General features: G+C 35.2%; 1 protein-coding gene across 6 annotated transcripts in view; it reads right to left on the reverse strand.

Annotated features, from left to right (window-relative positions):
• The window catches only part of MTM1 (myotubularin 1), a 113034-nt gene that overhangs the window by 52544 nt on the left and 38059 nt on the right, over positions 1 to 22431 (reverse strand). For all 6 annotated transcript variants that reach the window (XM_056809358.1, XM_056809360.1, XM_056809361.1 and 3 more), the window contains 3 exons: positions 18934 to 19006; positions 15781 to 15853; positions 13303 to 13397 (listed from right to left, as the gene is read on the reverse strand). In XM_056809358.1, coding sequence (XP_056665336.1) covers positions 13303 to 13397; positions 15781 to 15853; positions 18934 to 18996 — 231 coding nt within the window. In that variant the 5' untranslated portion in view covers positions 18997 to 19006. The remainder of the gene's footprint in view (positions 1 to 13302; positions 13398 to 15780; positions 15854 to 18933; positions 19007 to 22431) is intronic.

Here is a 22431-nt window from a genome sequence, read left to right on the forward strand (position 1 = left end):
TAAATGTTTTCCTCAATTTCCTAATTTCCTTCAAATCTTGGCTACAATGATTTTTGTATAAAATATTTTTAATTTAATGTAATCAAAATTATCCATTTTAAATATCCCTATGGCACTCTCTTGTTTATTCATAAATTCTTTTCCTATCCATAAATCTGATAGGTAATATGTCCCATGATCTTTTAATTTACTTACGATATCCTCCTTTATGTCTGGGTCATGTATTCATTTTGACCATATCTTGGTAAATGGGGTAAGATATTGGTCTATACTTACTTTCTGCCAGACTGCTATCCAGTTTTCCTAGTGATTTTTAATGAAATGTTGAGTTCTTATCACAAAAGCTTAGATCTTTACATTTATCAAACACAAGGTTACTATAATCATTTACTACTATATATTGTATACCTACTCTATCCCACTGATACTGCTACTTTGCTAAAATTGTTTCAACTAATTTTTTTAGTTGAATCTCTGGGATTTTCTTTTTTTTTTTTTTAAATAACCCCCTACCATTCTGTCTTAGAATCAATACTATATATTGGTTTCAAGGAAGAAGAGTGGCAAGGACTAGGTAATGGGGGTAAGTGACTTGCCTGAGGTCACAAAGCTAGGAAGTATATGACTCTAGATTTGAACCCAGGACCTTTTGTCTCCAGGCCAGCTCTCAATCCACTGAGCCAACTAGCTGCCCGGAATCTGTAAGATTTTCCAAGTATACCATCTTGATGTTTGCAAAAAAGAAATAGTTTTATTTCCTCTTCAACCATTATGATTTCTTCAATTTCTTTTTCTTCTCTTATTACTGTTCTTAGCATTTCTAGTACAATATTGAATAATATTGGTAATGATGGGCATCCATATTTCACTCCTGACTTTACTGGGAAAACTTTTAGCTTATAAATATTTCAGAAAATGCTTGCTGATTGTTTTAGGTAGATGCTTCTTATCATTTTAATGAAAAAGCCATTTATACCAGTACTTTCAAACTTTTTTTTTAAACCCTTACCTTCCATCTTAGAATCAATACAGTGTATTGGTTCCAAGGCAGAAAAGTGGTAAAGGCTAGGCAATGGGGGTAAGTGACTCTCCCAGGGTCACACAGCTGGGAAGTGTCTGAAGCCAGATTTAAGCCTAGGACCTCCCATCTCTAGCTTTGGCTCTCAATTCACTGAGCCACCCAGCTGCCCCATACTTTTAAGCTTTTTTAAAGGGAATAAGTGTTTTATTTGTCAAAAGCTTTTTCTGTATCTATTGATATAATCATATGATTATTTTTGCTTTTATTATTGATATAATTGATATAATAGTTTTCCTTATACTGAATCAGCTCTGAATTCTTGAATTAATTCCCACTTGGTCACAACATATATAATCTTTGTGATACATTGTTGTAGTCACCAGCTAGTATTTTATTTGAGATTTTTGTGTCAACATTCATTAGTGAAATTCATCTTTAGTTTTCTTCCTCTGTTTTAGTTATCAGCACTATATCTCATAAAAGGAATTTGGAGCCAGGCATAGAGATGGGAGGTTCTGGGTTCAAATCTGACCTCAGCCACTTCCTAGCTGTGTGACCCTGGGCAAGTCACTTGACCACCATTGCCTAGACCGTACCACTCTTCTGCCTTGGAGCTAATACGGAAGGTAAGGGTTTTAATTAAAAAAAAAAAAGGCTTTGGTAGAACTCCTTTGCCTACTAATCCAAATAGTTTATTTAATATTGTAATCAGTTGGGTTTTAAATATTTTGTAGAATTTGCTTGTAAGTTCATCTCGTCTTGATGCTTTTTCCGAAGGAAATTCACTTATGGCCTGTTAAATTTTTTTTTTCTAAAATAAATTTATTTAGATATATTTCCTCTTTTGTTAATCTAGGCTGTTTATATTTTTGTACATATTCTTCAATTTCACTTAAACTGTTAAGTTTGACATATAATTGGGCAAAAATAATTCCTAATGATAGCTTTAATTTCATCTTCATTATTGGTGTATTCACCCTTTTAATTTTTGAAATTAGTGATGTGGTTTTTAAGCACTGAACAATGGATGATTGCTTTATCTTAACTTTTTATCATTTCTGCCACTCTAAAATTCATTTTTAGGCATTATTTTATTGGGGAGGGGGCAGATCTGGGAGAACTGGGTAAATTTTCTGCTTTATTCCCTCAACTTCTCACAATTCGCTTCTCCTACTATGATTATTCAAAAGAGAAAACTGAAGGCCTCAATATGTTCTGCTACTACTGAGTTTTGAGACCCTGAACAGGTCACTTAACCTGTGAACTTCAATTTTGAATTTGGAAAAAGGAGAGATAGGACTCTACAACTACTTCCAAGGTCCCTTCTACCTCTAAAATTTTGTGATCTATATTTTGATCTACATTTGATGCCTTATTACACAACCTCCAAATATTTAATTTTTTTTTGTATCCTTGTTCATACTTTGTACATTTTTCTTTACTCATTCAATGCAAAAAGCAAATCTTTAAGTCAGCAATTGTTAATGCCAGAAAATGAACATATGTAGCTTATCTTGTTTGGAAAAAAATTAATGATTAATGACTTGTATTTCTAAAGACTTATTTGTAATCAGTGCAACTATATATTTCTGAGGCATTATCTATTTGTTTTTCCTTACAAACTGATCTCCTCTCCAGGACACAAAGTGAAGTTTTTAAATAGTTAATTTACACAATATTATGCAGTACTTATCCATAGTGGGGCACTCAATAAATATCTGCAAAAATAAATATTGAAAAATCAATATTTTCCTTATAATGTTTTTAAAACTTTACTTTCTATCTTAGAATTGATAGTATATATTGATTCTAAGTTAGAAGAGTGGTAAGTTAGGCAAAATTGGAGTTAATTGGCAAGTGTCCAAGGTCACACAGCTAAGAAGTGTCTGAGGCCAGATTTGAACCAAGACCAGACCTGGCTCTCTATCCACAGAACCACCCAGCTGTCCCCCTTATGAAATTTAAACCCAGCTTTTAAGAACTGTCTGGAAATCAAAGCACTTGGGAGCCTGGAATAGAAGAGTTTGAGAGGTAAGGGAATAACTGCAAACACTGAGATTTTATTTATTCAGATCAGTCTGCTTTACCAAAGATTCCACCAATATTTTGGATTATACTTGTAAAAAACATTTTCTGGATGTTTCTGTGGTGCAAAGAGACAATGCCATATGACCTGAATTTGACTACTTTAAGAGAGGATTGTCACTCAATAACTTATTTTTTAAAATACTTTTACCTACTGCCAAATAACTGGAAAAATGCCAGGCAACTTCACTAAGTATGTCTAGGGTTTTTTTTATGGAGTTTTATGGAGTTCTGTGAAATTTTCCAAACGTTAAACTATATTCTTGAATTTTCTAAAAGTCTCCTTAAGAAAAAAGTACTTAAATGAAAATCCCTTACTTTACCATTAACATATATAAGAATATAAAGAAAGCAGAATGGTATTGATCCAAGAGAAAAACAGAAAAGAAGATTCTGAAGGAGAGGCAGAGATGTTCATAATGGGTACTAGGGTAGAGGAAAAGAATTGGGTGCCAAACCAGAGAGAACTTCCAAAGACTCCCCATGTAGATGAGTCAAAGAAAAAGCTATTTAAGCAAGTCCCACTCTGCAGTCCACACTGTAGTCAGTACTGCTGGACAAGTGGCAAACCAGCCAAACCTTTGTGAGGTTCATGAAGAGCTATGTTAAAGGTAAGGAGCAAGAGAAGCTCTAGAGAACTCATAGAGGGAAAGAAAGGTAGAAATCTGTCGTTTTCCAGGTAGCTCCATGCTAGGTATAGCCTTGGACACTAACCTTTCTGAAAGAGGTTTCAGACACACTTCCTAATCTGACTTAGGGATATCTGATTAATTAGGAACTCAAAAGGCACATCTGTATTGCTCGTATTTTAGCATGTGACTCTATGGTCAAACCCCAAGATAGTCCAGAGTCAGTGAGGACTTGAGTAGTAAAGTTGTGTTCCAAAGATTAAACCTTGACATGCATATTTTATCCTCCATGACTGAGCACAACTACCTATCCAAAGGAAAGGGTACTGGGTACAAGGAATTGCAATGAGAGGTATTTACTGGCCCACCAGAATAAAAATGCTAATAAAGCTAACATGTGATATGTTCTACCTAAATGAACTCACACAGGTAAACTAGAAGATCCAGAAATAAGAAAACTCGCTTTGCCTTCTCTTGCTAGTGTTAATTGACTAAATATTATTAAACAATTCAATGACCTCTAAGGTCGTTTTGGTGCCATGAATATGACTAAGTATATAAAGGAGGTGAATAGCATTTTGAGTAGATGTAAATAAGATAATAATAATGTCATAATTAGAGAACAATAAAGATAAAATCTTATCACATATTTTCCAGAAGAAACCAGCCTTAAGGCTAGAAGTTGGGCAAGTATACTACATGCTTCTACATGCTACATGGTAAGTCCTACACTAGGGTTCCTGATCATAACATTCATGAAAATAAAAGAAAAAGAGATATCGAAATCAGTCAGAAAGGAGAATGAATTAAAAGATCATAATCTTGAAGAGATTTAAAGCCACTTCTTTTTAAAAATCTAATTATTGTTTTTTATTTTCATCTATTATTAATGTTTATTTTATTTTTTAAATTAATTTAGTCAATTTAGAACATTATTCCTTGGTTACAAGAATCACATTATTTCCCTCCCTCCCCTCCTTCTCTCAAGCCGACACACATGCAATTCCACTGTGTATTACATTTGTCCTTGATCACAACCTATTTCCATGTTGTTGGTGTTTGCACTAGGATATTCATTTAGAGTCTACCTACCCAGCCATATCCCCATCAATCCATGTACTCAAGTAGTTGTTTTTCTTCTGTGTTTCTACTCTCACAGTTTTCCCTCTGAACTTGGATAGTGTTCTTTCTCATAGATCCCTCCAAGTTGTTCAGGATCACTGCATTGCCGCTAATGGAGAAGTCCATTATCTTCGATTGTATCACAGTGTATCAGTCTCTTGCTGGGAAGGAAAGATAATATGGACACAGAACCTAAAGCAGCAATGGCCACGAACATGTAGGAACTACTATCCATAAGTACCAAAAGAAATAAGCTGCAGCAGAAAAAGCTTTTGACCATGGATAATTTCTATGGTGAAAAAGTGCAAAATACAGAAATGACAGGAGATAGTGACAAAAAAGCAAATATATCCAAACTTTTCCCCCAAAATCAAACTTGGTCACAAGATCTTGAGGAACTCGGAAAGGAATTCAAGAACCAAGCAAGAAAGATAGAAGAAAAATGGGAAGAAAAGTGGGGAAAAAGTAATGAAAGTAATTTAAAAAGAAAATATCAGTTTAAAAGACAAAATTTCCCACTTGGAAAAAGAAGCACAGAAGTCAAATGAAATAATAAAGAAATTGGAGATCAGAATTGACCTGCTGAAAGCCATGAAAAGCAGGAGAGACCAAACCAAAAAGGAAAATTAAAAGATCATAACTGAAAACTACTTTTTTAAGACTAGAATTGCACAAGTAGAAGCTAATGATCTCATGAGACAGTAAGAATTAATAAAGCAAAGTCAAAAGAATTAAAAATAGAAGGAAATATGAAATATCTCATTGAAAATACAACTGACCTAGAAAACAGATCTAGGAGAGACAATTTGAGAATCATTGGTCTACCTGAAATCCTGGAGAAAAAATAGAAGCCTTGACATCATATTACAAGAAATTATCCAAGAAAACTGCCCTGATATTCTTGAACAAGAGGGCAAAATAGACATTGAAAGAGTCCATAGATCACCCTCTACATTAAATCCCCAAAAGACAACCCCCAGGAATGTAATTGTCAAATTCAAGAGCTTCCAGAAAGCCAAGGAGAAAATATTGCAAGAAGCCAGAAAGAGACAATTCAGATATCAAGGAGCCCTAGTCAGGATTACACAGGATCTGGTAGCCTCTACACTAAAGGATCACAAGGTTTGTAATATGATATTCAGGAAGGCAAGAAAACTGGGTCTACAACCAAGAATCACCTACCCTTCAAAACCGACTATAAACTTTCAGGGGAAAGTATGGGCATTTAACAAAATAGAAGATTTCCAAGCATTCCTAAAGAAAAGACAACTAAATGGAAAATTTGATGTCCAAATACAAAATTCAAAAGAAACATGCAAAGGTAAACAAGAAAGGAAAAAAATTGAAGCACTTCAATAAGGTTATATTCCTATTTGGAAATGTGATATTTGTAACTCTCAAAAATTGTTTTCATCTTCATAGTTGACAGAATAATTATTCATAGAGGTTGGGGTCCTAAGTTGTTTAAAATATGTAAAAAAGGAGGGAAATAAACAGTGGCACTAAGAGAAACTTGAAGGAAGAAGAAAAATAGGATAAATTATATCACATAAAGAGGCACATGAGGGAGGGGAAGAATAGTATTATAAGGAGAGGAAAAGAGTGGTAATAGGAAATACTTAAACCTTACTGAGTGGAATCAGTTCTGAAAGGGAAGAAGAGACAGATCTATTGGGGGTATAGAATTATATCTTACCCTACAGGGAAGTTCAGAGGGAAAAAACCAAGGGGAAGGGTGGGGAATTTAATAGACCTTAAAGAAAAATAAGAGGGGAATAAGAAGAGAGTTGGTGGGAAGGAAAGTAAAATAAGGGTAGAGAATAGGGGGATTGATTAAAAGCAAAACACTGGTGTAGAAGGAAATAGTAAAATAAAAAAGGGCAGGACTAAAAGAGGAATTAAAAATGATGGGGAATAGACAAGTGGTAATCATAACTCCAAATGTGAATGGGATGAGCTCACCCATAAAATGGAAGCAGATAGAGCAGATTAAAAACCAAAATCCTACCATACGTTGTCTACGAGAAACATGCATGAGGCAGTTAGAAACACAGAGGGTAAAGGTAAGAGGTTGGAGCAAAATTTATTGGGTATCAACTGAGAAAAAGAAAGCGGGAGTTGCTATCATGATATCTGAGAAAGTAAAAAGAGATCTGAATAAAAGAGACAGGGAAGATAAATACATCCCGATAAAAGGCAGTATAGACAATGAAAAATAGCAGTACTCAACATGTATGCACCAAATGGTATAGCACCCATATTTTTAAAGGAGAAATTTTTGGAGCTTAAGGAGTAAATAAATAGTAAAACTATACTAGTAGGGGACCTGAACCTTCCTTTATTAGATCTAGAAAAATCAAACCAAAAAATAAATAAGAAAGACCTTGAGATGTGAATGAAATATTACAAAAATTAGAGTTAATATATATATGGAGAAAAATAAATAGGGACAAAAAGGAATACATCTTCTTTTTAGCAGCACATGGTACATTCACAAAGATTGACCATGTACTAGGGCATAAAAACATTTTAAACAAATACAAAAAAGCATAAATGACAAATGCAACCATTTCAAATCATAATGCAATAAGAATAATAATCAGTAAAGGTACATGGAGAGGCAAATAAAAAATTAATTGGAAATTAAATAGTGATTCATCAAAATTGGTTAAAGAACAAATCATAGAAATAATAAACAATGAAGAGACATTATAAAAATCTATGGAAAGCAGTACTAGGGAGAAAATTTATATCCCTAAGTGCATATATCAACAAATCAGAAAGGGAAGAGGTCAATGAATTGGGCATGCAAATTAAAAAACTAGGAAGAGAACAAATTAAAAATCCCCAGATAAAAACTAAATTGAAAATCCTAAAAATTAAAGGAGAAATTAATAAAAATAAAAGTAAAAGAACTATTGACTTAATAAATAAGACTAGGAGCTGGTACTTTGAAAATAAACCAAGTAAAATAAAGTACTGGTTAATATATTTAAAAAAGGAAATTAGAAAACCAAATTAATATTATCATAGATGAAATGGGTGAACTCATCTCTAATGAAGAGGAATTTAAAGTAATTATTAAGAAATATTTTGCCCAATTATATGACAATCTAGGTGATACAGATGAATATTTACAAAACAATAAACTGCCCATTTAGAAGAACAGAAGATCAAGGATATCCAGGGAAATAATGAAAAAAAAATACAAAGGAAGGTGGCCGTGCAATCCCAGATCTCAAACTATATTATAAAGCAGTGGTCATCAAAACAATTTGGTACTGGCTAAGAGACAGAAAGGAGGATCAGTGGAATAGACTTGGGGTAAGGGACCTCAGCAAAACAGTCTATGACAAATCTAAAGACACCAACTTTTGGGACAAAAATCCACTATTTGATAAAAATTGCTGGGAAAATTGGAAGATAGTGTGGGAGAGATTAGGCTTGGACCAACACTTCATACCCTACACCAAGATAAACTCAGATTGGGTAAATGACTTGATCATAAAGAAGGAAACTATAAGTAAATTAGGTGAACAAAGAATAGTATATTTGTCAGACCTTTGGGAAGGGAATAATTTTAAAACCAAGCAAGACTTAGAAAGAGTCACATAATGTAAAAGAAATAACTTTGACTACATCAAATTAAAAAGTTTCCGTACAAGCAAAACCAATGTAACCAAAATCAGAAGGAAAATAACAAACTGGGAAACAATCTTCACAAAAACTCCGACAAAGGTCTAATTACTCAAATTTATAAAGAGCTAAATCAATTGTACAAAAAATCAAGCCATTCTCCAATTGATAAATGGGCAAGGGACATGAATAGGCAATTTTCAGTTAAAGAAATCAAAACTATTAATAAACACATGAAAAAGTGCTCTACATCTCTTATAATCAGAGAGATGCAAATCAAAACAACTCTGAGGTATCACCTCACACCTAACAGATTGGCTAACATGACAGCAAAGGAAAGTAATGAATGCTGGAGGGGATGTGGCAAAGTCAGGACATTAATTCATTGCTGGTGGAGTAGTGAATTGATCCAACCATTCTGGAAGACAATCTGGAACTATGCCCAAAGTGTGATAAAAGACTTTCTGCCCTTTGATCCAGCTATTGCACTGCTGGGTTTGTACCCCAAAGAGATTATAAGGAAAAAGACATGTACAATAATATTCATAGCTGCACTCTTTGTGGTGACAAAAAATTGGAAAAGGAGGGGATGTCCTTCAATTGGGGAATGGCTAAACAAATTATGGTATACGTTGGTGATGGAATACTATTATGCTAAAAGGAATAATAAAGTGGAGGAATTCCATGGAGACTGGAACAACCTCCAGGAAATGATGCAGAGTGAGAGAAGCAGAACCAGGAGAACATTGTACACAGAGACAGACACATTGTGGTACAATCGAAGGTAATGGACTCCTCCACTGGTGGCAACGCAATGACCCTGAACAACTTAGAGGGGTACAGGAGAAAAAAACACTATCCACATCCAGAGGAAAAACTGTGGTAGTAAAAACACTAAGGAAAAACTACAGCTTAATAACATGGGTCGAAGGAGATATGAATGGGGATATAGACTCCAAATGAACACCCTATTGCAAATACCAACAACATGGAAAGAAGTTCTGATCAAGAACACAGGCAATACCCAGTCAAACTGCACATCGGCTGTGGGAGGGGTCGAGGAGGGGAGGGAGGGAAATAAAATGATTTTTGTAACCAAGGAACAATGTATGAAATTAAAAATTAAAAAAAAAATCAGGAAGCATCATCTGCAGTGGGGATAAATTAGAAGCCTTCCCAATAAGATCAGGAGCGAAGCAAGGATGCCCATTATCATCTCTATTATTTAACAGTGTACTAGAAACGCTAGCAATAGCAATTAGAGAAGAAAAAGGAGTCAAAGGGATTCAAGTAGGCAATGAAGAGACTAAACTATCACTCTTTGCAGATGATATGATGGTCTACTTAAAGAATCCTAGAGAGTCAACTAAAAAGTTAATGGAAATAATCAACAACTTTAGCAAAAGTTTCAGGATACAAAAGAAACCCACATAAACCATCAGCATTTCTATATATTTCCAATACAACTCAGCAGCAAGAGTTAGAAAGAGAAATTCCATTTAAAATCACCCTAGACAACATAAAATACTTAGGAATCTATCTGCCAAGACAAATACAGGAATTATATGAATACAACTACAAAACATTTTCCACGCAATTAAAACTAGATATAAATAATTGGAAAAATATTCATTACTCATGGTGTATAACTGAAAATCTATTACTCTAAAAAAAGAACTACATTTCCTGGGACCCCACTGACTTCCTGTCATTACATACTTCCTGTAGACAGAGGATATAATGCGAGGATGGGGAGAGTTCCACCTCTTCCTTTGGCATTCAGCCAGTTGTGATGGTGGTGAGTGGGGATTTTGAAAATGGCTAATCAGCAATGGGCATGTGATCTTTATTTTGTATCCTCTTATTCCTTATTGCCTAATGATCATTTAATAAACCTCCTAAAATATAATTTTTATTATTAAGATATAATTTTAATTTTTACAATGGGTAGGATGAGCTAACATAATAAAAATGACAATACTACCCAAACTAATTTATTTATTTAGTAAATTACCTATCAAATTACCAAGAAATTTTTTTATAGAATTAGAAAATTTTTTAATAAAGTTCATCTGGAAGAACAAAAAAATCAAGAATATCAAGAGAACTAATGAAAAAAATGTGAAGGAGGGGGGCCTAGGAGTACCAGATCTTAAAATGTAGTATAAAGCAGTGGTCATCAAAACAATATGGTACTGGCTAAGAGATAGAAGGGAGGATCAATGGAATAGACTTGGGGTAAATGTCCTCAGCAAGATAGTGTATGATAAATACAAAGATCTCAGCTTTGGGGACAAAAATCCAGTATTTGAAAAAAACTGCTGGGAAAATTGGAAAACAGTATGGGAGAGATTAATTTTAGATCAACATCTGACACCTTATACCAAGATAAATTTAGAATGTGTAAATGACTTAAATATAAAGAAACTATAAGTAAATTAGGTGAACATAGAATAGTGTACCTGTCAGATCCATGGGAAAGGAAAGAATTTAATTAAGACCATGTGAGAGATAAGAGAATATCACAAAATGTAAAATGAATAATTTTGATTACATGAAATTAAAAAGGTTTTGTACAAACAAAACCAATGTGATCAAAATTAGAAGGGAAGCAACAAATTGGGGGAAAAATCTTTATAACAAAAACCTCTGACAAAGGTCTAATTACTCAAATTTATAAGGAGCTAAATCAACTATACAAAAAAATCAAGCCATTTCTCAATTGATAAATGGGCAAAGGACATGAATAGGCAATTTTCAGATAAAGAAATCAAAACTATCAATAAACACATGAAAAAGTGTTCTAAATCTCTTATAATTAGAGAAATGCAAATCAAAACAACTCTGAGGTACCACCTCACACCTAGCAGATTGGCCAAAATGGCAGCAAAGGAAAGTAAAAATTGTTGGAGGGGATGTGGCAAAATTGGGACACTAATGCATTGCTGGTGGAATAGTGAATTGGTACAACCATTCTGGAGAGCAATTTGGAACTATGCCAAAAGGGCTTTAAATGACTGCCTGCCCTTTAATCCAGCCATAGCACTGCTGGGTTTGTACCCCAAAGAGATAATAAGGAAAAAGGCTTGTACAAAAATATTTATAGCCATGCTCTTTGTGGTGGCAAAAAATTGGAAAATGAGGGGATGCCCTTTAATTGGGGAATGGATGAAAAAATTGTAGTATCTTTTGGTGATGGAATACTATTGTGCCCAAAGGAATAAAGAACTGGAGGAATTCCATATGAACTGGAACAACCTCCAGGAACTGATGCAGAGTGAAAGGAGCAGAACCAAGAGAACATTGTACACAGAGACTGATACACTGTGGTACAATCGAATGTAATGGATTCTCTGCTAGAAGCAATGTGATGATCTAGGACAATTCTGAGGGACATCCAGAGAAAGAACTGTGGGAGTAGAAACATAGAAAGAAAAACATTTGCTTGATCATGTGGCTCGATAGGGATATGATTGAGGATGTCGACTCTAAATGATAACTATTGCAAATATTAATAATATGGAAATAGGTCTTGATCAACGATGCATGTAAAACCCAGTGGAACTGCCCATTGGCTATAGGAGAGGGGAGAGAGGAGTGGAGGGAAAGTACATGAATCATGTAACCATGGAAAAATATTCCAAATTAATTAAATAAATTAAAAAAAAAGAAAACAAAAACTATAACCAAATGTATTTGCTTTGTCTTAGCAGCCAGAAAGTTTACAGCCATATTGACTGCCCAAATAATAAAAATGTGTTCAATTTTTGGTGTCTGAAAGGGTGTACTCATTCTGTTCATTTCAAGTTCTGTTTTATCCTTTAAAGTCATATTTTGCACTTGGAGTTTGTAAGTCATCTCAACTCCTTTTGTAAAGTAAGTAGGGTACAAAGCTTAAATATAACAAACTGGAATGATCTTTTTGATTTTTTTTCAAAGAGTGTTAGAAGGTAGACTAAATTTAAGCCATAAATGGTACAGCACCATTGAACTTTAAGAAAACCATAATATCTGTCCCACTGGCACAATCAATCAATCCATCAAAAAGCACTTACTGAATATTCATTATGTGCGAGGGACTGTGATAAGCACTAAGAATAAAAAGAGAAAAATGAAACCATCTCTGTCCTTGTTTTCTAGAGATCTGTGGAAAAAAAAATGTCTATATGGTAAAATGTCTATTGTGCTACAGTGTAAAAGGGCTGGCAAACACTAGGATAGAATCCTACTCATGCCTGATCCCAAATCAGATAGTCTTTTTTTTCAGAATAAAAATGACAAGGTGACGATCCAATGAAGCTTTCAAAACTGCTATAAACGTGGCTGTTTTATAGGGCTGACATGTTCTCGATCAGGGATTCTTAAGGTTTTTTGTGTCATGGATCCTTTTAGCAGTTTGGTAAAAGCTATGAACTCCTCAGAGTAATGTTTTTAATTTCATAAAATATGTAGGATTACAAAGGAAACAAATTACATATAGAAATGCAGAAATTAAATATTTAAAAACAAGTTCATGAACTCCAAGTTAAGAACTTCTGTTCTAGATCATCCTAAATTTTTTGCTCTCTGTTCTCTACAAACATCAAGCTGTCTTCTATATTCCCTCCATGTAAAGTTTCAGGTTCCATACTGTTTTGTATAAATCCAGTCATTAATACTTGGTTAGCAAATATGCTAGGCAACATATACATTTGACCCACGGAGAACTTAAAGACAAAAGCAAAATAAAGACACAGTTTATGATCTTTAGTCATTCATAATCATCTTATTTAGTCATTCATAATCATAAACATCTCGTGTTCTACTTACTGTTTCGAAGCTTCTTAAATACAATCGATAATTGGTGATGTAAACTCGTCCTTTAATGGGGCCATTGAATGGACATATGTAAATTACTTCTTTGTCTATTAAAAAAAAGTATCCAAGTAAGAACTAGAGAGGTTTAAAGTAAGCATTGGCAGTGTTCTTACATTATCATGCCAAGGAAGTTTATAAAGCATTAGAGTAAATAGGTATGTGACATATCCAGGGTAGAAAGAATGCCTGCTCGAGCTTTCCCACAGTGATCATGACACCTGAGGCAACAAAGGATCTAAGTGTTTGGGCTTGCTGAGCACTGGCTTTAGATACACAATATTACGATGATGGTTTTTGGTAATTAATGGATCTCCAGGAAAAGGAAGTCTACCAAATGTTCCTAATCTATCCTTCCCTTGAAGACTCCAGAGAACGCATCAGCTAAATATAAGCTGACATATTAGAGTGCTAAAAACACATAACAAAGGATCGTGACTGACTCATAGGTTAAAGGTCAAGTCAAAACAAAACGAGAAGGCTGGATGCACTTATGGAATAACTTGAATTAGTTAACTCCTTTTCATTTTGTATAACTGATATCCCTTTTCTGCTCAAGTATAAAACCAGTAATAAGTCTACTTCAACAGCCTTAAAATTTTACTAGAATTAAGGCCCTACCCTCCATAAATGCTGTTGACAATTATGCATTCTCTCACTTGGGACAATGAGTAGGATATGGATTTTGTGGTACTATTCTGGTAGCTGGAGTACTGTACATTTTTGCCTAGTTCCCCTTTTCTGTCAAAAGTACACCCTTGCAAACATGAAACTATGTGTGTATGGACTATGGCCATGGACTAACATTTATCCACTGTGCCAAATTAATGGCCCATAAAGGGTCCAATCCTGTAACCCTGACCATGTTATCTCTACAATGTTTCCTTCTGAAACAATGCTAAGAGAAGTTTGTTTTCAATATAGAGTGATATTAGTTAGATTTAAAAAATATACCCTAAAGAGCAAGCATTCTAACCCTACGGTGACTGCATTGAGTTGTTTCAGTAACATCCAACTCTTTGTGACCCTATATTGTAGTTTCTTGGCAAAGATTCTAGGATGGTTTGCCATTTCCTTCTCCAGTTCATTTTATAGATGAGGAAACTGAGGTGAGCAGGGTAAAGTGACTTACCCAGGGTCACACAGCTAGTAAGAGTTTGAGGTCAGATTTGAACCCATGAAGATGAGTTCTCCCGGTTCCAAGCCTAGTGCTCTATCACCACCTAATGACCCTAGCTACCTCTAAATGTAAAACATGACAAAATGTTTTTCAGCAATAGCATTCCAAGAATATTGTTCCTTGGGATCACTTCGACTCACTGAGCTGACTGAACATAGTTTGCAATATGACATGATAAATTATTTAGAATGTATGCATCAGTATCCTTGGTCCACTTCCAATCAAGCTCTTGTCTTAAGAGGGTAACTTGTGGAACATTTTAAAATCTTGACAAGAATTAAAAACATAGTACTACTTCCAGGTTGAAAAAATTACTAGAACAGCCTGGCACATGTGAAATGAAAAAGCTCCTTAAAGAGGAATGAGGCATCTCTGGTCAGACAGGTGAGGTGGGGGGTGGGGTGCATTAATGGACAGTAAGCAATGGTAAAAAAAAAAAGCTGTATTTATTTTTAAAAATAAAGAAAAAGTACTCGAGAAAAAAAGTTCCCAGTAGGGAAAAATGCCTCCTACAGTTTTCCACAATTAGTAAGTACACAGGATGTCACAGGAACTGATACAGGAATATTATAAGAACTGAAACTCCATGGCACCAGTTCTTCACACAGATAAGGCTCTTGGATATTTTTCTACTCTTATATTTGAATGATTTCACCATTACAAAGAAGGTAGCAGTCTCTTAAGGCTGAATTGTCAGGAAAAAACGAACTAATAATAACCAATATGTTATCTGGAAAAGTATTTCCAACTAGGTTTGAAACATAATTTGATAATCTACAAACCTATCAGGTTTTTAGAATGCTACCCTCTAGTCCTCAGACTTTCTAATTTTAGGGTTAACAAAATCACAGTGAACTTTTATTTTAATAGTTTCCAAGTCAGCATTTATAAGAGACATGTTTATCATTCTGAGTAAAGAAATATTTACATTTTAAAATCTGGGGGCTAAATAACTTAATATTATGTTAGACCTACCATATAAATAGACCACTTCTAGCTCAGTGAAGAAATTTTTAGAGATAAATACAAAATTTCCTAAACAATCCTATCTTTGGCACAGAAAAGTAACAATTACAATCAAGGTAAACACAATGGTCTTGAAAAGGATAAAACATCAAAGGGCCAATGAAAGAAATTAAGTTTTCTCTTAACAACAGCCTTGAGAAAAAGCTTAGTCTTTAGAAGATAAGACCTAAGTGATCAGAACACTACCTGAAATTTCTAGACACCTAAGTAATTTCTACAATTCTTACCAGTAATTCTAGTTTCTCCTGGAAGTCGAGGAATTTCTTCACAGAGGTCTCGAGTAAATCCATCTCTTGAGCTCTGAAATGAAATAGGAATATCAAAAACAGCTATAACACCTTGTACAACTTTTTTAGATCTCAGAAATGCAAACTGAGCATGAAAGGCACTCTCCTGAAAATGAACATTAATAACCGTACAAAATTAAACACATTCAAATAAAAATAAATTTTTAGTATCAATATTCAAATTGCTTTTAAAAATAACACTGCAGAGACAACTAGGTAGTTCAGTAGAATGAGAGCCAGGCCTAGGGATGGGAGGTCCTGAGTTCAAATGTGGCCTCAGACACTTCCCAGCTGTGTGACCCTGGGCAAGTCATTTAACCCCCATTGCCTAGCCCTTACCACTATTCTGCTTTGGAAGCAATACACAGTATTGATTCCAAGATGGAAGGGAAGGGTTAAAAAATAATATTGGAATACTTTCCCAAAAATGGCTTTGCAAGTCAAATGATTCCAGTTTTCTTATAGAAATTATTCAAATTAAAGACAGAGTGGCTTTGCACAGCCAATAAAAATCTGATTTCAAGTATTTTCACAAGAGTTAAAAACTAACCATTAAAAATAGCTTAAAATTTTTCTAGATTTCCCATTATTCCCAGAAAAAATGTTAGCAGGGATAACAGGCGAGTCTGCTCTGGCAAGTTTCCCATATATAATATGTAACATTCATCAGAGTAATCTTATAGTTTATGATCAAGGGAACGTTTCATTTCGGTGTGGTCTTAAGTCACTGGAATGACAAATTGGCCTTCTCTCAAGTCTAGCTCATCATATATATTAAGTGTCAGTTTGCTAAAATGATTTCTCCCAAAGGTAATTGGGTAAGAAGCCATAACAGTTAGTTTGTCTACAACCTCGACCTCTCACTCCAGTACTTACACATTCACATAAAATGGATATGAGGAGAAAAAAAGAGATCTTTTATGAACTGAGTGTTTAAAGGTAATCCTCACCCAGTTTCCCTAGTGACTTGGAAAGTACAAGAACCCACTGAATAAACCATCAAGCTTTAGGAGGGCTCTTCAGTGCTTTTGGCTTCTTTCTCTTTCCAGTTTTGTCATTGTCTAATTTGCATTTAATTCATCTGTAAATGCCAGAAATACCTCCTTGGGAATTTCAGAGAAGTGTTCAGGGCCAGCACCCCACCAGCCACCCTCCCCCTGGGCTTCAGGTGGAGAATGCCAGAGGCTCCCTCTGACCACCAGTTTTCTTTCATATCAAATGAAAGTTTACTGGGCAGCCTTAGAAAAATTTAAATTGCATTTGTTTGCAGCAAGCTTGTAATGCACATTTTAATGAGAAGACTATTACACATTGCTTCAAGGCAGGAATGTCTTGCTAACCGCTCCCTTCCCCCCAAAACTAAGTCATGAATCATGAAACCAAGGAGACACAGACACTGGCTGTTGTTAATACTTCATTTCAATTAAGAAGATGTAGACAGAGAAACATAACTGCTCTGTGGACCTTTTGAAAACCAAATTACTGGGCCAATGGGAGAAAATATTAATGATCTACCAAAAAAAGCATTTGGATACAGAAGCGAGTTATAGAAATGAAACAGAATATAGGTGTCCCAAAAGTCTTAGTGTAGTCGTAAGCTGGGGGAAGGGCGTAAAACAGTGGAATCAAACTCAAATAGAAACAGAAGACATCAAAGAGCACAGAAGGATCCCTGAGGGCAGTAGTATACTGACTTATTAAAACATAATGCTGGGGCAGTTAGGTAGCACAGTAGATAGAGCACCAGGACTGGAGTTGGGTTCAAATTTAGCCTCAGACATTTCCTAGCTATGTGACCTTGAGCAAGTCATTTGACCCCAACTGCCTAGTCCTTTCCTCTCTTCTGTCTTAGGATTGATTCTGAGATGGAAGGCAAGGGTTTAAAAGACAATAAAACATAATGTCTACAATGTTTTACTGTATTTTTAAAAGTATTTTGTTAACTATTTCTCAATTACATTCTAATCTGATTCAGGCAGCATTCAGGAGTGTTTGACACCTTAGTTTTCAGATACTGAAGTAACCCTGTATAAGAACCAAGTTGTTACCCTGGGTTAACAAGTAAGTTAGCACTGATTCAATAAGGTGCTGTTTAAACATTCAGAGGCAGAGGAGTTGACTTCTTGCCCCAGCTCTGTTCTAATAGTGACCATAAAACAGCTTTAAGTTTGCAAAGTGCTTTTAAAAATTATTTCACTTTATGCTCACAAAAATCCTGGGAGGTAGGTGCTATTACGGAACCTATTTTACCGATAAGGAAACTGAAGCAGACAGATGTTAAGTGACTATCCCAGGGTCATGTAACTAATAAGTTTGTGGTTGTTCAGTCATTTTTCAGTCGTGCCTAACTCTTCATGACCTCATTTGGGGTTTTCATGGCAGAGATAAGGGTATAGTTTGCCATTTCCTTCTCTAGGTCATTTTACAAATGAGGAAACTGAGGCAAACAGGGTTAAATGACTTGCCCAGGGTCAATACAGTAAGCATCTGGGGGCCAGATTTGAACTCTGGAATATAAATCTTCCTGAATCCAGGACCAGTAGTACTCTATTCACTGAGACACCTAGCTGCCCCTGCTAGTAAATACTTGATGTCAAATTTGAACTCAGGTCTTCCTGACTCAAGATCCAGCACTCAACCCATCTTTGGCAAATGGCTTGAATGGCTTAGCCTCTTTTGATTCTCAGTTTCTTCATCTGTAAAATAGGAGCTGAAGTACCTATATCCTGCTTACCTCACAGGGTCTGTACAAGAATCTAGGCAGTTAAGGAAGAGTGCTTTGAAAAATAGAAAGAGCTTTATAAACTATGTTATTTCAGTTTAACAGCAAAGAGGATCTGATTTCAATTACCACTTTAGGGAGCTCCCTCCATCAATAAATACTGGGGAGTTACCTGAAGCAGAGAGTTTAAGAAACTTGTCCAGGACCAAACAAAACGCATTAGAGTCTGGTTTTAAATTTGAGTCTTCATGACTTCTCTTCCCCCAATCCATCCAGTATCTTAGATTGTCTCATTTTAGTATAACAGAAGAATAATACATGTGATTGACTAATGAACATAAAATAAAAACAAGCAGAGAGGCTATACTTACCCTCCTAATGGAATCATTCTCCAAAGAGCGGGAGTTATATTTAGGTGTGGCTGCTGAAGCCATACTGGAGGATCTGACAAGAAAGATAACATTTAAGCAATGTGTGAATTTGTAAATCAAACTGAGGCATAAATAATAATTAAAATTAGAATATATTTTCCAATTCAAAGCAACAAATATTTGTTAAAACTCTCATGGAATATTAAGGATGGGGGGTGGGGGAAGAGATTATGTTTAAATGAGGTCCCTGCCCTCATGGAGCTTACCGTCTAGTAGAATATGACATGTACATAAGTAAATATAAAACAAAATAATACATTAATTCACAACATAGAGTCAGAGGACCCGAGTTCAAATCTCAACTCTATAGCTTTTTATCTCTGTGACTATGGGAAGGCTACTTAAGGTAGCCTTTATAAGGTCTCAGTTTCCTTATAAAATAAGGTGGTTTGCCTTTTTTTCCATCTTGTTCACAATCTACAGTTCTGAGATGAGTGTATTATATGCAAAGTACCATGTATGGTATGGCCTCATCTATGACTAAGAAAATCAGGATGGGCTTCCTGAAAAGTTTAGCTTTTAAGTTGAACTTAAAGTATGGGCAAGAAATTAACAGGTTGAGAGTGGGGAGGATGTTCCAGGTGTGGGGAACAGAGTGAGCAAAGGCATGGTGGTAGTTAAACACATAAGGTATAAGGGAGGGCAAGTATCCAGTTTGGATGGAGTATTGAGCCTGTGGAAGGGAACAATGTGATAAAATACCAGTAAAAGTTTTGGAGGACCTTTGAATGCCAGGCAAAATGATCTGAACTTTACTCAACACACATTAGGGAATCATTAAAAAGTTTTGAGCAAAATAGTGATGTGACCAGAAAGGATGGATTGAAGGAGAGAGAAAAAAGAAAGAAGGAACACTTTTGGGGAGGCTATCACAAGAATCCAACCAGGTGGCAACTGAGGGACTGGCACTTGATTAGCAACAATAGAAGAGGGGGACAGATGCTAGAAGTATTAGACAGGTAAATGGCAGAAATCTGGAAAGCTGCTGAGGAAGAGTCAAAAATGACACCAAAATTTTGAAACCTAGAAATATAACTATATAATTAGGTAATTAAATCTTGTGGCTAATAATTTTCCCCATTTCATTACAATGATCTCTTCGTAAGTGTTCTCTCAAGAAGTAGAATATATTATTTAGCATGTTCCTAAAAAGCCCATGTTTTAATCATGTTTATCCACATGAAATTTAAATGACTATCATTGTAAAGTGCTATCTAAAACACTTAGGTGTTTGATAAATATTTTTATCTGTCCTCCAAAGAATGTCTCTTAACTTTTATAGATAAATGGAATAGTGAAATAACTAGAGTGTTAAGGAAGAGTCAAGAGTTTTACCTATACTGTAAAAGAACTGCGAACCACTAGCAGCTTCTCAAATATTGCTATAAATCACCAATAAAAACAAATCAAAACAGTGCTAAGGTTTTACCTCATATCCACAAAATTAACACAGATAAGAAAAGACCGGCACATTTAACACATCATTAGTGGAACTGTCAATTGGACCAAAAATTCTGGAAATCAATTGGGAACTGTGCGAAGCAAGTGGATAAAATAACCATAGTTTTTGCTCCATTAGGCATTTTTTTTACCAAGGAGGTCACTAATAAAATGAAAGGCCTCACAGACACCAAGATAGTTATAGCAGTCCTTTTTATAGTGGCAAAGAAATGGAAACAAAAGGAGGTGACCATCACCTGGGCAATGGTCTAACAAGCTGTAAGAAATTATGATTATGATGGATCCAGAGAAATATCAGAAGACTCATCTGAACTGATGCAAAGCAAAAATGAGGCCAATTAACAACATACAGGACTACAATTAATAGAAATAAAAAGAACAAAATAATTGTAAATGAATGCTATGAAGTTGTAATGACTAAGCTTGGTCCTCAGGAAGAGATAAGAGAGGGTATCTACTCTTTTTTTTCTATGCAGAGGTAAGAACTATGGTCATGAAACACTGCATGTGTCTGACTTCTTCAATGTACATGTTGATTAGTTTTGCTGGATTGTTTTTCTTCTGTTATTAGGGATGGCTCTTTCAGAGTGGGGAGGAACATATATAATAGGAAATGAAGGAAATATTAAAAACAAATCTATAAAATTTTCAAAAAGCATAACACGATACATTTATTCTTCATGTTAAAAGGTTTTAAAAGGAGGATGGACGTGATTCAAATCAGTTTAAATTTGTTAGGAAAATATGATATAATCAATCCTTCCTTGAAAAAATATATTTTTTAATATAACTAATATATAGTCTTCAGAATTTAGTGCCAGAGGACTTATTTCTAGGAGGGATGCAGTATGCACTTGAAAGCTGTGCTTTATTTGGATTTTTCATATCAATGTGACCTCTAAGTAAAGTCTGCATTATGGAATATATAAAACAAGTTTCACTTGTATTGGTTCAGTTCTTATGAGAGGAGAAGCTCCATCTACTGTATGTTTTCAAATGCAAAGAAAGAATGAAGGCTAGGATGCACCACGGGTTCTTTTTGCTATCTCCAAAAGAACAGAAAAGAAGCTTCTTGCAGTTATTGACTGGACAAATGGCATGTGAAAGTCTGATCAAGTCCTGCCCAAGAAACTATGTTTTTTTAAAAAAGTTTAATTAATAAATTAGATAGTCAAAATTTAGACTATAAATAAAAAGCTTAAAATGGGTCATTACAAAGCCTTTAAAATACAGTATAATGAGCCTAAGCTATTTGGATATGCAAACAGACCTACAGCTTGGAAACCTGACAAGCAAGTCATTAGAAGGGTCCCCGAGGTAGTCAAGAGGGTTAAAGGCTGGCAAGAAGACAAGTCACAAAGAATCTCATGACATCATGGGAAGAGGAAGTCTCTCTTGAATCTCCTAACCTCTAGCAGAAGATCTGGCTACAAATGACAACCCTCATGAATTTGGGCATTGTTTCTCAACCATCAACATTTGTCCACAGTTAAGGGAAGGGGGAAATCCATCTCAAAAGAGGAACAAGGTGACATAAAAGTGCTGGGCTCAAGTACAACATGTGGAAGAGAGAAGAGAAATGATCAGAGTGGGTGGCTGAGATTAGAAGGAGGCAGAAGAGGGAGAGGAGATAAAAGAGAAATGTGTTCCCCCCTCCCAGTTTTCTTCCTTTCCTTCCTTCCTTTATGCCTTCTTTCCCTTCTCTCTTGCATTCCTTTCCTTTTTTCTCAGTTCCTCTTAGAAAAACAGAAACAAAGGGGTTTCTATTGCTTTCTTCTTCTTTCTTAGTGTCTCCCCCCCCCCCACCTTTCTTCTCTTTTTCTCTTTCTCTACAAGAGGAAAAGTTAAACTTTTACATTCTCTTTCTGACTGGAAAAAAAACAACCCAACCCAACAAAAAAGGGTTGTTCCTTTTTCTTTTTTCCTCTCTGCTTTTTCAGAGAAATCTGTTCAGTTCTTTCTCTCTCAAAGTGACTT

Source organism: Monodelphis domestica, chromosome X (genome assembly GCF_027887165.1).
Source record: "Monodelphis domestica isolate mMonDom1 chromosome X, mMonDom1.pri, whole genome shotgun sequence".
NCBI classification, from domain to species: domain Eukaryota; kingdom Metazoa; phylum Chordata; class Mammalia; order Didelphimorphia; family Didelphidae; genus Monodelphis; species Monodelphis domestica.